The 13,674-nt window shown below is 34.5% G+C and overlaps 1 protein-coding gene across 6 annotated transcripts in view; it reads left to right on the top strand.

The window, feature by feature from the left end:
• Positions 1 to 13,674, top strand: part of TFG (trafficking from ER to golgi regulator) — a 29,136-nt gene that overhangs the window by 2,315 nt on the left and 13,147 nt on the right. For all 6 annotated transcript variants that reach the window (XM_072811913.1, XM_072811912.1, XM_072811911.1 and 3 more), the window contains 3 exons: positions 2,618 to 2,846; positions 5,843 to 5,926; positions 11,467 to 11,613. In XM_072811913.1, the coding sequence (XP_072668014.1) occupies positions 2,663 to 2,846; positions 5,843 to 5,926; positions 11,467 to 11,613 (415 nt within the window). In that variant the 5' untranslated portion in view covers positions 2,618 to 2,662. Of the gene's footprint in view, positions 1 to 2,617; positions 2,847 to 5,842; positions 5,927 to 11,466; positions 11,614 to 13,674 lie in introns of those variants that run through there.

Below are 13,674 nucleotides of genomic sequence, written 5' to 3'. Positions count from 1 at the left end.
GAAACAATCCGCTCTGTTCTGAACTGACTTTAGAATGTTAGATTCAGTATCTAATGCCTCATCTTGAAGTTATTAACACAAGCTCTAAAATACAGATAATACGAGTACAGAAATAAAAAGGGAGAAGGGTAGAAAGAATCAAGGGAAGGACAAATCATGGAGGGTATTTAATATTAGGCTAAAGGGAGCTTAAGTTTCATCCTGCTGATAAAGGGAAAAATCTAAGGATATAGGCCTTCAAGTCTGACGACTTTGAGTCCACACTAAATGGCAAAATTTTAAAGAATCTGTTACAATAACTGGGAAATTTATTTCCAAGCTATCACTATATGATTTGTTGGTCAGCGCATCATGGGAAAAAGTATTTCTAAGATTAAAAAGAAAGGATGTTATTAATAAATGTAATCTCTTCAGAATATGACAAGGAGGACTAGAGACATTCAATTGAGTAGTTGGAAGGACATAGGGCATTTATAGTAAGAATATTAGGGCGTATGTAATATTCACGAAATGAATTAGGATTCATGAAAACTTCAAGTATTTGAAGGGTAGTTGGGGTGGTTTCACACACAACAGAAATAATTGTACAGAAGCACGAAAACCCACTATAATGTTAAAAAGTTAAGAGGAGAAAACAGAAACCTGCCAGTAGTAAAGTATGAGGTTGAAACCAGAATGTGGCCAGTAGGAGATTGTAGGGCACCGTCAGCAGTTTGAGAGAGCATTTCCTTGGGGCGGGAGGAGACGGGAGTTGAAGCAGGAAATGCTCAGTGGTTGTGGATGATGTATTCAGGGACATGGTCTTGAAAACAAGGGCTAGGCCTTGAGGAGAAGGAATACTAACACATTATTTAATTGTAAGTGGGTTTTCTATAACTATAGCAACCATGGTAAATTGCTAGAGACCTCAGACTGTATTTTGAGTTTAGAATTACAGTGTTGTTACAGGATAATCACCCTGAAATAATAACCTGAAATTAGGATTAAAGTAAAACCCAAGAAGGGAATATTCTGTAGTAAATTAGTATCTAGTGCCTAGTTCTCTGATGTTATCTTCTTTTTGAAAATAATGCAACCTGATCATACACATCCACTAAGGCCTGCGGAGGGCTGACTTAGGTATTAAGAGGCAATAGTGTACAGTCTTACTAGAAAGCTCAGAAGAATGTCACTCATTTGTCTCTTCTCCTTAAGACCCTAAAATTGGAAAATTAGAGAAAATGTTAGTGAAGTCTTATTTATTTTTAAAAGATTTTATTTATTTATGAGACACAGAGAAAGAGAGGGCGGAGACTCAGGAAGGGGGAAAAGCAGGCTCCATGCAGGAAGCCCGACATGGGACTCGATCCCAGGACCCCGGGATCATGCCCTGAATGGAAGGCAGATGCTCAACCGCTGAGCCACCCAGGGTCCCATTGAAGTCTTTCTTATTTAAAGAGAAAAATTTGAGACCTCTCTTTTAATGTTCACAAATGCTTTTCTCTTCAGGATTATCATTTAGTTACAGGCTAAATAGAGTGTGGAAGTCAGTATTATTTGTCCTCCAGGTAACAAAATTGAGTAAGTACCAGGTGTGAGGCACTGTTCTAGACTTAGGAATACCATGCACAAAACCAATTACTTCTTTAATTTTTAGTGGAAAAGACCATACAAAATTAATGCATTTTTAATGTCTGATAGTGATAAGTGCTTTGAAGAAAATTGAAGCAGGATAAGAAAGTGAAAGAGGATCCATCTTAGTTTAGGTCGTCAGGACAGATCTCTGAGAAGTGAACATTTTATCAGAGATCTGAATCTTGAGAGTTCTGACAAGGGCTCATGACAAAGTGAACAGCAAGTGCAAAAGCCTTGAGTTGAGAAGGAGAACTTAAAGTATGGGTGCAGTGATGTAACCAGGGAGAAAAGTAGGAAATGAGGTTAAATACTTGGCTAGGGGCCAGAGGCCAGATCATGACCTTATTGGTCTTTTACTAAAAGTGAGATGTGACTGTATTGGGGAGATTTTAAGCAGAGTGACATTAGATTTTATTTAACAGGATAACTGATGTTGAGAATAGCTTTTAATCTATTAAAACTGATGTAATAACTGATCAACTGATGTTGAGAATAGATTAAAAGGCAGGCCAGTTAGGAGTCTTTTGCAGTAATGCAAGCAAGAGTTGATCTGGCTTCGATAAGTTGGCAGAGGTAAAGGTACTGAAATGATTGGAATATAGAGCTATTTTTAAAGTAGTGGCAGGTTTTTGGCTATTTGGTGGACTTTTTTTTTTTTTTCTCATAAACAGCTAGAGGGAAGAAACTAACATAAAGACAACTACAGGAGAAGCAAAATTTGCGGGGAAGATCAGGAGTTTGTTTTTAGACAAGTAAAGTTAGAAATGGTAATGTCATAAGCAGTAGGTATGTGGGTAAAATAATAATAAACATAAAATAAAACTTGTTTTCTTAAGCACGTAATAAAGTTATCTGTGGACCATTTTAACATGATGAATGTGGTAATATTGGAACAGTGAATCTCTTTTGAAAGCCAGAATTTCTTAGATTCTAATAGTATTTTTGCTTTTCAACTTTTAAGAGATGTTTTTAGAGCTGTTAATCATCAAAACTATTTTATCAGTCTTTCCGTAGAGTTATATATATACACAACATCCTGGAGTCCACCATGAATGGACAGTTGGACCTAAGTGGGAAGCTAATCATCAAAGCTCAACTTGGGGAGGATATTCGACGAATTCCCATTCATAATGAAGATATTACTTATGATGAATTAGTGCTAATGATGCAGCGAGTTTTCAGAGGAAAACTCCTGAGTAATGATGAAGTTACGATAAAATACAAAGATGAAGGTAAGATTGTTTCTAAAGTTAGTCATTAAAAGTCTAAGTATTATATGTGGGTGTTTTTTTTTTTTTTTTGCCTATCTTTTATTGAACTAGCTCAAAAATCTTATTCCCTTCTGTTATAATTGAGTACCCACTTTAATTAGATGTTCATGTAGTTAATTATAAGTCTTTTATAAGTTAAAAATAGCTAAGTGATTTATTATTAGAAATGGGGTTTTAAGTGATAGAACTATCATATATATTTTTATAAGCATTTTTGTTTCTCTTCCTGCTCAAGCAATTCTGGTTTCCTTTTTGCTTTTAAAACCGAACTTTCACTCATATTTCCCAAAGTGAAAGAGGTATCAGTAGATAATTGAATGATAAAGATTTTCACGGTCAACTAAGTGTGGGAAAGCTGGTTGAAACAGAAATGTGTTTCTTTAGTGCAGAAATTTTCAGAACATGTAATATGCTGATGTACATTGTCAGTTTATAGAATGCAGTGTCCCTAGATTCATTTGACCACAAAACCATTTTTATGGCAGTGGATTTTACATGACAAATGTTGCATCAAACATACAGTGGAATTTTAATAGTAGATTATCCTTATTTCATTTACTTTAAACCTGTCTTCTTTGTAAACATCTCTACTGCAAATTGTGCTTTAAGTGGTTACCAGTCTTTCTTTTTTTTTTTTTTTAAAGATTTTATTTATTCATAGAGACAGAGAGAGAGAGAGAGGCAGAGACACAGGCAGAGGGAGAAGCAGGCTCCATGCAGGGAGCCCGATGCGGGACTCGATCCCGGGTCCCCAGGATCACACCCCGGGCTGCAGGCGGTGCCAAACCGTTGCGCCACCGGGGCTGCCCGGTTACCAGTCTTTCTTACTGCTGAATTTATTTTTAGTCTGTTTCATCTTGTACCCATACTGTCTTTTAAAAAATACTCTTATCCCTTAACATCTTTGACTCTGCTGCCCTGGTTTTCTTATCACTAACAGCTGCTTCTCTGTGTCTCTGTGTGCTGGCTTGAAGTAGTGTCAGCTCTTGGTAATAGAAATCTTAAAATTTCAGTGGTTTAACACTTATTTAGAGATCCACAGTGACAGAAGCTCTATTGTGTTCAAACATGGCTTACAAGCTCACCTGAAGCATTAACATCAGCAGGCAGATGGACGCAGACACAGTGTAGAGGGTTACATGGGGCAGTTATAGTCTCTAGGCCTTGAGGTAATGTATATCATTTCTGCTCACATCACATTGGCCAAACCCAAATCACATGGCTCTGCTGAGATGTCAGTGGCTTGGAGTATCTCCCTAGTTGGCCCACTTTCCAACAACCTACACTGTGAAACTGATGATTAGCTAAGCTGGCCATTTAGCTACAGGTGTAATTTTTTTTAAATAAAATATGATCTAATCGTACCCAAAACTAATTTTGAGAGTCAGTAGGACAGTAAAGGAGTTACAAGTAAAGGACAGTAAAGAAGAGCAATTTCTTGGAGTTTTGATGATTTGGAACAGCTATAAATCTCATCTATTTATATATAATACATTGACTTTCACCTCTTTGACTTCCAGGTATGTGCCTTAATTTACCTCAAACTTGGTTAACTTAAACTGACCTATTTATCTGGCTTTTTCTTAACTGCCTTATTTTCGTTTAGGACAAGGCTTAGCAATCATTTCTTTAAAAGATCAGATAATATCTTAGCATCGTAGGTCATATAGGCATCTATTTCATCCACTTTTCTTTAAAAGCTTTTAAAAAGTGTAAAAAGTGTTCTTGGCTCACAGTCCTATAAATGTGAGATTTTGACCATTGGGATCAGTTTGTGGGCCTTAGCTTAGGGTATCCTTATTGTTGAAACTTTGTCCTCCACATCCGGTTATCACATTGAATTTCTTTTTCATGGTGTTTCTACATGTTTTGAATTGTACAGATTTGTGTTCCATAGACTGTTGGGTATTAGGGCGGTGGTGTAGGGTAAAGTTCCTGCTATCATATGTATTGTTTCTGTTGTGAAATTCAGAAAATAAAAATGGTAGCTAGAAGTTTCCTTCTTTTACATATATACTTCATTAAAAATATGTATATGAGTAGAATCCCTGAAGATGAGCATTAGAAATGTTATAAGAAGTGGGTCTGGTTTTAAAGATCTAAAAACAATGATAAAATTCTCAGTTATGGCTTTTGTTGCCACCTTTGTTCAAAATAAATCTGTTTAATCAGTGTTAAAATTGGTGTAGTGGAGCATCCTTGCAGCAGCCTCCCCAGGACAGAACTATCATCCTCATGCCCCAACCCACCTGTGTGTGTGAAGATACTTGGCAGAGGCTCCTGGTCATCTCCTTGCCCGTGTCTGCTTTTCTGTTCTTGTTCTCTCTAGAGAACATTTTTTCCCCTAGTCCTTTGAAAGCTTTTGAATCAAGAAGCTGATTATAATATTCTTTAACCTTGAGATCTAGGAGATTACAGAATCTTGTATATATGAGTATTTTTTCCTAAGGAGAGTTAATAGTTTTCATCTTCGTATCAAAATGATCCGTGATCCTTTTACTTACTCTTATAAAGCTGCCCCTCCATTGGTATCAGTGGTATTTTACTGTACTTAGGATTAAAATTTGAACCTTGGGAATCTATATTTTTTTTAACTTTTGATAAATATATTTAAATTTTTTGGTACGGGAAGATTTTAGTCTAAACCAGTAATTTGTTATATTGCTACCTTCAATGTCCTAGTAATTTGTAAAAGATCATTCAGTACATTAAGCTTAGCTGTTTTGGGTTTTCTTATGAGGATATGGTAAATAACCTTGCTGTAAAAGTAATAAGCAAAATGGATATAGTATCCTTTTGAATAGATCTTTCCCAGATCCTTTATTGTTTAAAGTTCTTATGGGAGATTCTAATTATGTTCTGTGATCTACAGTTAGATTTTAATTAAAATGTATATCCTGGTTTACTACTGACACATAAATCTGAAACTTACTTTTTTTTTTTTTTTTAAATTCCAGATGGAGATCTTATAACCATTTTTGATAGTTCTGACCTTTCTTTTGCAATTCAGTGTAGTAGAATACTGAAACTGACATTATTTGGTAAGTGGTAAACTTTCTAATAAATTTACTATATTGTATTGTTGAAGTTTTTTTTAGCTTTTTCCTTTTATTTTTATTTTTTAAAATTTTTATCTGAGAGAGAGAGAGAGAACAAGCAAGAGAGAAGAGAGTATGAGTGGTGGGGAGGGGCAAAGGGAGAGGGAGAAGCAGACTCCTCACTGAGGGAGCCCTGCTCCACTCATGGCTGGATCCTAGGACTCTGGGGTCATTACCTGAGCTGAAGGCAGACGCTTAACTGACTGAGCCACCCAGGCACCCCAGCTTTACTCCTTTTAAACATTCAGAATTAAGTGATAACTTTTTCAGTTATATCTGAATTTTTGAATTATTAGGTATAAGTATTCTTTTTTCCTTCGGAGATAAATAGAAAGTAGGCATGTTTAAATTCTCCTATTTGCTCAGTTCCCTACATTATAATGGATGCCACTTATAGAAGAATTTCCAGGATTGAAAATGCAGGTTTAAAACTACCTTTATTAAGTTTTAGTTTTATTAAGTTTATTTTATTAAGTTCTTAGTGTATATAATTATCTTCTATAACGTGTTTTTGCTTCTCAAGGCTTAACATATAGGACTCAATACTGTAGACATTATTTTTCAAGGAGTACTTAAAGATTAAATTAGAAGTAGTTTGATAAAACAAATAGATTAATTTTAATATTTTAGATTTGTTTTCTTAATAGACATTAACAAATTTGTAAGGCAGGACTCCTCAGGGATAAGATAGAAGTGATTAGAGTTAAAGTGGTAGTATGATTATGTGAAAAATAAAATCTGGACCTTTTTTCGGAATGTTTTATTTAGCATTTTTAAAAAGTACTTGGCATTGAACCTTACAGTTCCATGAAACATGATGTTGGCCAGTTGATTTAATTTGTATTTATTTCATTTCCACCTAGGAAGGATGAATGTGAATCAGATTTTAAAATGCTAATAACAAAAACTGCTTAAAAATTTTTTAGATAGAAGGTATCTTGTTACAGTATTGAATGCTTAACCACTGTTAGCCTGCTATCAGGATAAACTGAAAGCCTTCCTTCTAGAAATACTGAGGACATCCTAGATCAACTACTACAAATGTGTTTTTTGAAGTATAGAGAAATGTTCAGGGACCAAAAGATACCTGGAATTAAAAACCAGGACCAAAAGTACCAAAGGCTGAGACTTGGTATACTTTTGGTGGTGATGGTCAAGGTTTTATTCTACATAATCTAAGGACTAATCACTTGGTGTTTAGAGACCTTGGGTCATAGGCCCTCAGTGTATCTAGGGTCATAGGCCCTAGATAGGAAAAAGGAAAAATACCTCTCTATTGATACAGAACGAGTCATGGAATTGATACAGGAAGCTCTTGTACCCTGGGCTGTTGGGTTTGTGAAAGCTCCCTTAAGGATTTATAACTGTGGGCCTTAGATGAGTTGGGTTTAAATTTAAACGGTCTACATAGTTTGGGAACTTTCAAGCCCAGAAAAAAACATAAAAAAATGTTAAGGATAGGCAGAAATCTCTTAGAAGGAATATATTCTCAATCCAGGTCATAGGCTTCTCCTAGATGGGATCCTGTTGATGAACTTAGAGTTCAGAATTGTAAGACACACGTGAAACAGTCTATATAAGCAAGAAACAATGGCCACAACTAGTAATAGGAGTAGACTTCTGAGAACTTCAGTTAATAGAAGTGATCATCTATGAGATACGTGTTAAAGGTTATTAGATACAAAAGAAATAAGAATGTTAGAACAAGGCACTATGGAAAAAGAATAAACAGATTTTAAAAACAAATCAAGGTAACTTTTGGAAAAGAAAAATATCATTAAAATTAAATACAGGGTGGAGAGGGAGAACAACTGATTAGTTGTTGAGAGTTGAAGAGAGAATTAGTGAACTGGAAGGTAGTCTAAAGAAATTCTAGAATCAAGCATAAAAACAGAGATGAAAAATATGAGATAGAATTGGAGAATGAGAAAGTCCAGCCTATTTCCATTAAGACTTTAAAGAAAGAGATAAAGAAGGAGTGGAAATATTTGAGGAGATAATGGTAAAGAAATTTTCAGAATTATATAAAAGATACAGATTCAGGAGGCACAGTGAGTTGTGAACAGGATATGAATAAAACTCCACTGGACATGCTGTCACGAAACTGGGAAATATGTAAGGTGAAGAGATCTTAAAAAGTAGCCTGAGAGACTTAAGACTCATCACCTACAAAGCAATTAGACTGTGTTGGTAGACTTCTTCATAATACTAGTAGAAGCTAGAGATAGAGTACCATTTTCAAACTGATCAGAAAAGTAACTGGAAAAGTAGTTTTCTGTAGTCTGCTAGGCTTGAGGAATAAGGGGAGATAACAATTTCTGGGTGCCTGGGTAGCTCAGCCAGTTAAGCATCTGACTCTTGATTTTGGCTCACATCATAATCTTGGGGTCATGGGATCAAGCCCCACATTGGGCTCTGTGCTGGCAATGGAGCCTGCTTAAGGTTCTCTCTCACCTTGTGTGCTCTTTCTCAAAAAAATAAAAATGAAAATAAAATTCAAGTAAAGACTGAGAATTACATCACTCATGGGCCTTGTTGAAAGAGTTTTTTAAAATAATACTTAGGCAAGAAGGAAATTTGAGTCCAGAAGAAGGATGAAACATGCAAGAAGTTGTGAGCAAATAAACTGGTTAACGTGTAAATTTAAATGAGCACTGATTATAAAAAAAAAAAAGTTTTAGGAATATAGAAACAAGATGGGACAAAATACTGATTAATAATTATATGTAAGACAGGAGAGGATGATAGAAATTTAAATATTTTAAAAACTTGTATTTGGGAAGAGGATACTCATTAACTTTAGATTTTTAAAAATTGAAGTATATATGTCTAAAATGTTAAGTGATTAGGGAGAGACTAGAAATAACCAGTTGAGGGAAAGGAAAGAAGGAAACAAGAGTACCTACGTGGTTGACTAGATGATGAGGAAAAGAAGCCAAGAGAAAGCTTGATAAATAGCACAAAATAATACACATAAATGGACCAAAGTACATGTTAAAAGATCGATTTTAACTGGAGTTAAGCAAAGTCTTGTTACACACTGATTATAAGAGACATACTAAAATAATTACTTTGCAAAGTTTGAAAGTAGAGGGCTAAAAACATACTAGATAAACTCAAAGCTAGTTGTCAATACTTATAGAATGGACTCTAAGTGAAAATATTCATTAGTAATAGTCACTTCATAATAAAAATACGATTCACTGAGACTATATAATCATTCTAAACAGTAATGCATCATAGCATTAGATTTTTCTTAGATTTTTCCGTAAGGAAAAATAATTTACAATCTTGAAAGAGATTTTAATACTCTTTCCTTAGAAACTAGTAGATCAAGCAGGCTCCAAATTAGTAGGGATAGAGAAAATTTGAACAAATCAGATACAGGCTTGGTCTTATGCATCTAGCAATCAGGAAGGAGTATAGCTTTTTTTAGTACATGTGGGTATTTATAAAAATTGACCATATAGTGGTTTTTCCAACAAATATCAATAGATATCAGAGAAGAGATATCTTAGAGATTATACTCTCTGGCCTCATTAGAAACCACTGGACAAAAAAGGTAGCACAGACTATGGGACTTTTGAAGAAAAAAATACGCTTTTAAGAAACAAGTCAAGAAATTTTAATGGGAATTAGAAATAATTAGTAATGGTTTCTACATAATGAAGTTTTTATAGAGTGTGCTAAAGCTAAACTTGAAGGGATATTTTGTAGTATTCAATACAAGAAGGACAAGTAACTTAGGAAAAAATAATACAGAGTAGAAGTGAGCTAGAAGTTAGGGAATTGATAGGATCAACAATTTTGAGAAGATACAAATTAGCAAACCTCTATTAAGATTAAAGTTAAGAAAAAAGGCTCAAATAAGCAATGTGAGGGATGGAAAAGGAGAATACTACAGATACATTGCGGTGAGGGAGGATGAATACTATGAACAGTGGGGTGTCTCAGTAAAAGTATTAGGATTTTTCATAGGCTTGGGTTTATGTTAGATGATTTTGGATAAGGTTCCAAGAAATGGGCCCTGCCCTTAGATTGGATGGTCATGTGATTGGGTATCTTACTAATAAGTCTTATGCAGAAGCTGGAGGAATTAATTGAGGCTAAAGCTTCAGTTGGTAAAACAAGCAGCAATCATTTTAGCCAGCGATGTTGGCCATTTTTGTGGTTTGGTTATTGTTCTTGTTTTGTCCGAGTTCTCCCATGAGTATGCAGTGGCTCTATTTTTGTCTTCATCTGTCACAGTCCCAGAGTATCTTCTGTGATTGTTGATGTTCTTTGAAATTGTTCATGTTCATCAGGAGAACACCGCAGCTTACTTGTGAGTGCCAGCCAGCCCAGCTTCTGGCAGTACCAAGGCCTGTCTTATTGGACTAGGCCAGTTCCTGGTTGTCAGGAGCTGCTTTTCTTCTTTCTAGATATTAGAGAAAACCCAGTAATACCCTAAGAATGAGTAATAAATGGATGTAATAGAAAATTGTATTGAACTTCCTCATAACTATATATAGGGAGTGTGTAAAAATAGGGTTGTCTTCAAAAAACTTAGATTTGATGTTTGCAACTTAACAAAGAATCCCTGAACCTCTATTTTCAAATGGATTTCCTTTTTAATTTGTTGACTTGGGAATTTGTAATATGTGTACCAGCAGTGCATAAACTATTTTCGCTTAGTTTAATTTTTGAACTCTTATCTTGAAGCTTGCACTCAGAGCCTTGCTTTACTTTTTTTTTTTTTTTTTTGCTAGTTGAAGGATTTCTTTTATTTTTTTCCTTTTTTAGGTTATTTCGACTAACTGAGGTAATTGTCTTCATTAAAAAAAAACCTCCAATGATTATTAAATATCTCTGACTTTTTATAGTTAGTATACTGCTTTTGGAAGTAACTACTTTGAAGAACAGTAGTGATTTGGATTCAAGAATTCTGCTTTTTTTTTTTTTTTTTTTTAATACTTTTTAGGTCAGTTATTTTAGGTGGCTATTTTTTTAGGTCAAAAATAGGCAAGGGGGATAACAGACCTGTCAGTCACGTTGTAGCTTTTAACATATATGTATAGAATAAGGTGTTTATTATATTACTTCAAAAATATAAAAAGAACAGTGTGGAGAAAAAAAGTGAGCTTTTGAAGGTACATAATTTCTATTAAAATATATATTAAAATTTTAGTTTATTGTAGTTTCTCCTAATAAAACTTTTTTTAACCAACATTATCATAGGCCATAGATGTGCATCAACAAAGACAGATTAATATTTGTTTTTTCAAAAAGTAAACTATTAGTAATAGTAATAATAGTAATAATAGTAATAATTATTAGTAATAATTCTTTCCTTAAAAAGAGTTCTCATTTAAATGACATCATTTGGTATCTTGTTTTTGTTTCTCTTTTTAAAGAAATTACATTTGTTTTTTCTTATTGCTGTTATTGTGTTGATATGTTAAGAACATTGCCTAATTTTAAGCAAATTAATGTTTTTATTCCAGTTAATGGCCAGCCAAGACCCCTTGAATCCAGTCAGGTGAAATATCTCCGTCGAGAGCTGATAGAACTGAGAAATAAAGTGAACCGCTTATTGGATAGCTTGGAACCACCTGGAGAGCCAGGACCTTCCGGCAGTATTCCTGAAAATGGTAGACTGTGAATCCATTTTATTCTGCTTTATTCTTCCTTTGTCTTTCTAAAAAAATTTATTATTATTTTAATTCCAATATAGTTTACAGTATTATATTAATTTCGGGTGTATAATATAGTGATTCAGCAATTCCATACATCAGCCAGTGCTCATTATGACAAGCAAATCCCCATCATCTGTTTAGCTCACCTCCCCTCTGGTAACCGTCAGTTCTCTGTAGTTAAGAATCTTTTTAGTTTCTTTTTTTTTTTCCCCTTTGTTCATATTTCTTTCTTAAATTCCACATATGAGTGAAATGATATTTGTCTTTGACTTTTTGCCTAGCATTATACTCTATATATTCGTATCTTTTTGCAGATTTTTTAAAAAACTGTTTATGTAGGAGCACGTTGGCATCCTTGTTACCCTTTCTTATTTTTGCCTCTGTCCTTTAGGATTACCAGGAGGTTTTATTTTACTAATTCCTGGATCTCATTGTAAATCTACTAAAGAGCAGGGCCGAAGAATCCCATTTTTAAAGTGCTCTTGGGTTAATTCCTTACAACTAGTCTTAAACCCCTGGGTTTATGAATAGGTCAGTTTTCAAACCCCTTTGACTCTTTTGAACCCTTTCCATTGTAATAATTACAGTGTAATTACAATAATTAGGAATTGCAATAATTTCATGTGTTTTATGTGGCATATGAAGTAATTTTAAATAAATAACTTGAGATTTGTATGTTCAAATGGAAAATTGTAAAGTTTACTTAAACATAGTTTTTAATCATATGTAAAGAAAAGCTTATTTTTTCCACTTTACAGATGATATGTAGTGTGTTTATATTAAGATAAAGTAAGATTTATTGACAAATTTGGAACTGACAAAGTTTTTGGACCAAATATATTTAAAAATGTAGACTGAAGTTTGTGTATTAGGGCTTGAAAATAGATTTTGAAAAACTGCTTTCCTCAACTTTTAGTATTCTTAGATGTTGCACTTAAAAAACAAACTTGTGGGTTTTTTTTTACAATTTTTGTTTGCATATAAATTATATGCTTAAAGTTGCATTATGAAATAGTAAGTTTTATAAAGTCTGGATGACTGTATATAAGGGACTTAATAGAAGATGATTTTGTGGGAAAGTGGCATTGTATAATCCTTGCAGCCATTAGATTCTCCTCCTAGATTATATTTTTTTGGCTCCATTTAAGTTTTGGAGTTGTTTTCTTTCTTTAGTTTAAATACAGTGTAAATAAAACTGCATTTTCTGTAATTTTCCTCTTCCTCTCTTCCTCCAGCTATGTGGAATTGTATTAATGGTAGATTCTTTTTTTTTTTTTTTAATTTTTATTTATTTATGATAGTCACACAGAGAGAGAGAGAGAGGCAGAGACGCAGGCAGAGGGAGAAGCAGGCTCCATGCACTGGGAGCCCGACATGGGACTCGATCCCGGGTCTCCAGGATCGCGCTCTGGGCCAAAGGCAGGCGCCAAACTGCTGCGCCACCCAGGGATCCCTAATGGTAGATTCTTAATAAATACTTGGTGATTAGTTATTTCTAGTTCCACTTCTGTATTTCATTTTTTTTTTTTTTTAAAGATTTTATTTATTCATGAGAGATACACAGAGAGAGGCAGACACAGGCAGAGGGAGAAGCAGGCTCCATGTAAGGAGCCTGATGTGGAACTCGATCCTGGGACTCCGGGATCATGCCCTGGGCCCAAGGCAGACGCTCAACCACTGAGCCACCCAGGTGTCCCTACTTCTGTATTTCAAAGCATATTAGAGATTTGCTGAAATACTATAATAAGATCTTCCTGACCTTTTCTTGATAAACTTTTAATATTTCACGTCAAGGCAAATGGCCTTTTCTGAACCCTCTCTCTCCAGACAAAAAGCTCCAACTTTAGGTCCAGAATCTGAAGAAAACTTTTGGCCATTTTGCCAGAGTAATTCATAGATGGCTGACACAACAACATTTGCTTATAATTTCAGAGGGTTTGAGCATCTGTAGAATATTATGTAACTTAGATGAAAATTCAACAAGTGTAGCTGGTACTGTGTAAAAATTACCTATTG

Source organism: Canis lupus, chromosome 35, assembly GCF_048164855.1.
Source record: "Canis lupus baileyi chromosome 35, mCanLup2.hap1, whole genome shotgun sequence".
NCBI classification, from domain to species: Eukaryota; Metazoa; Chordata; class Mammalia; order Carnivora; family Canidae; genus Canis; species Canis lupus.
This window is presented reverse-complemented; position numbering and strand designations above follow the sequence as displayed.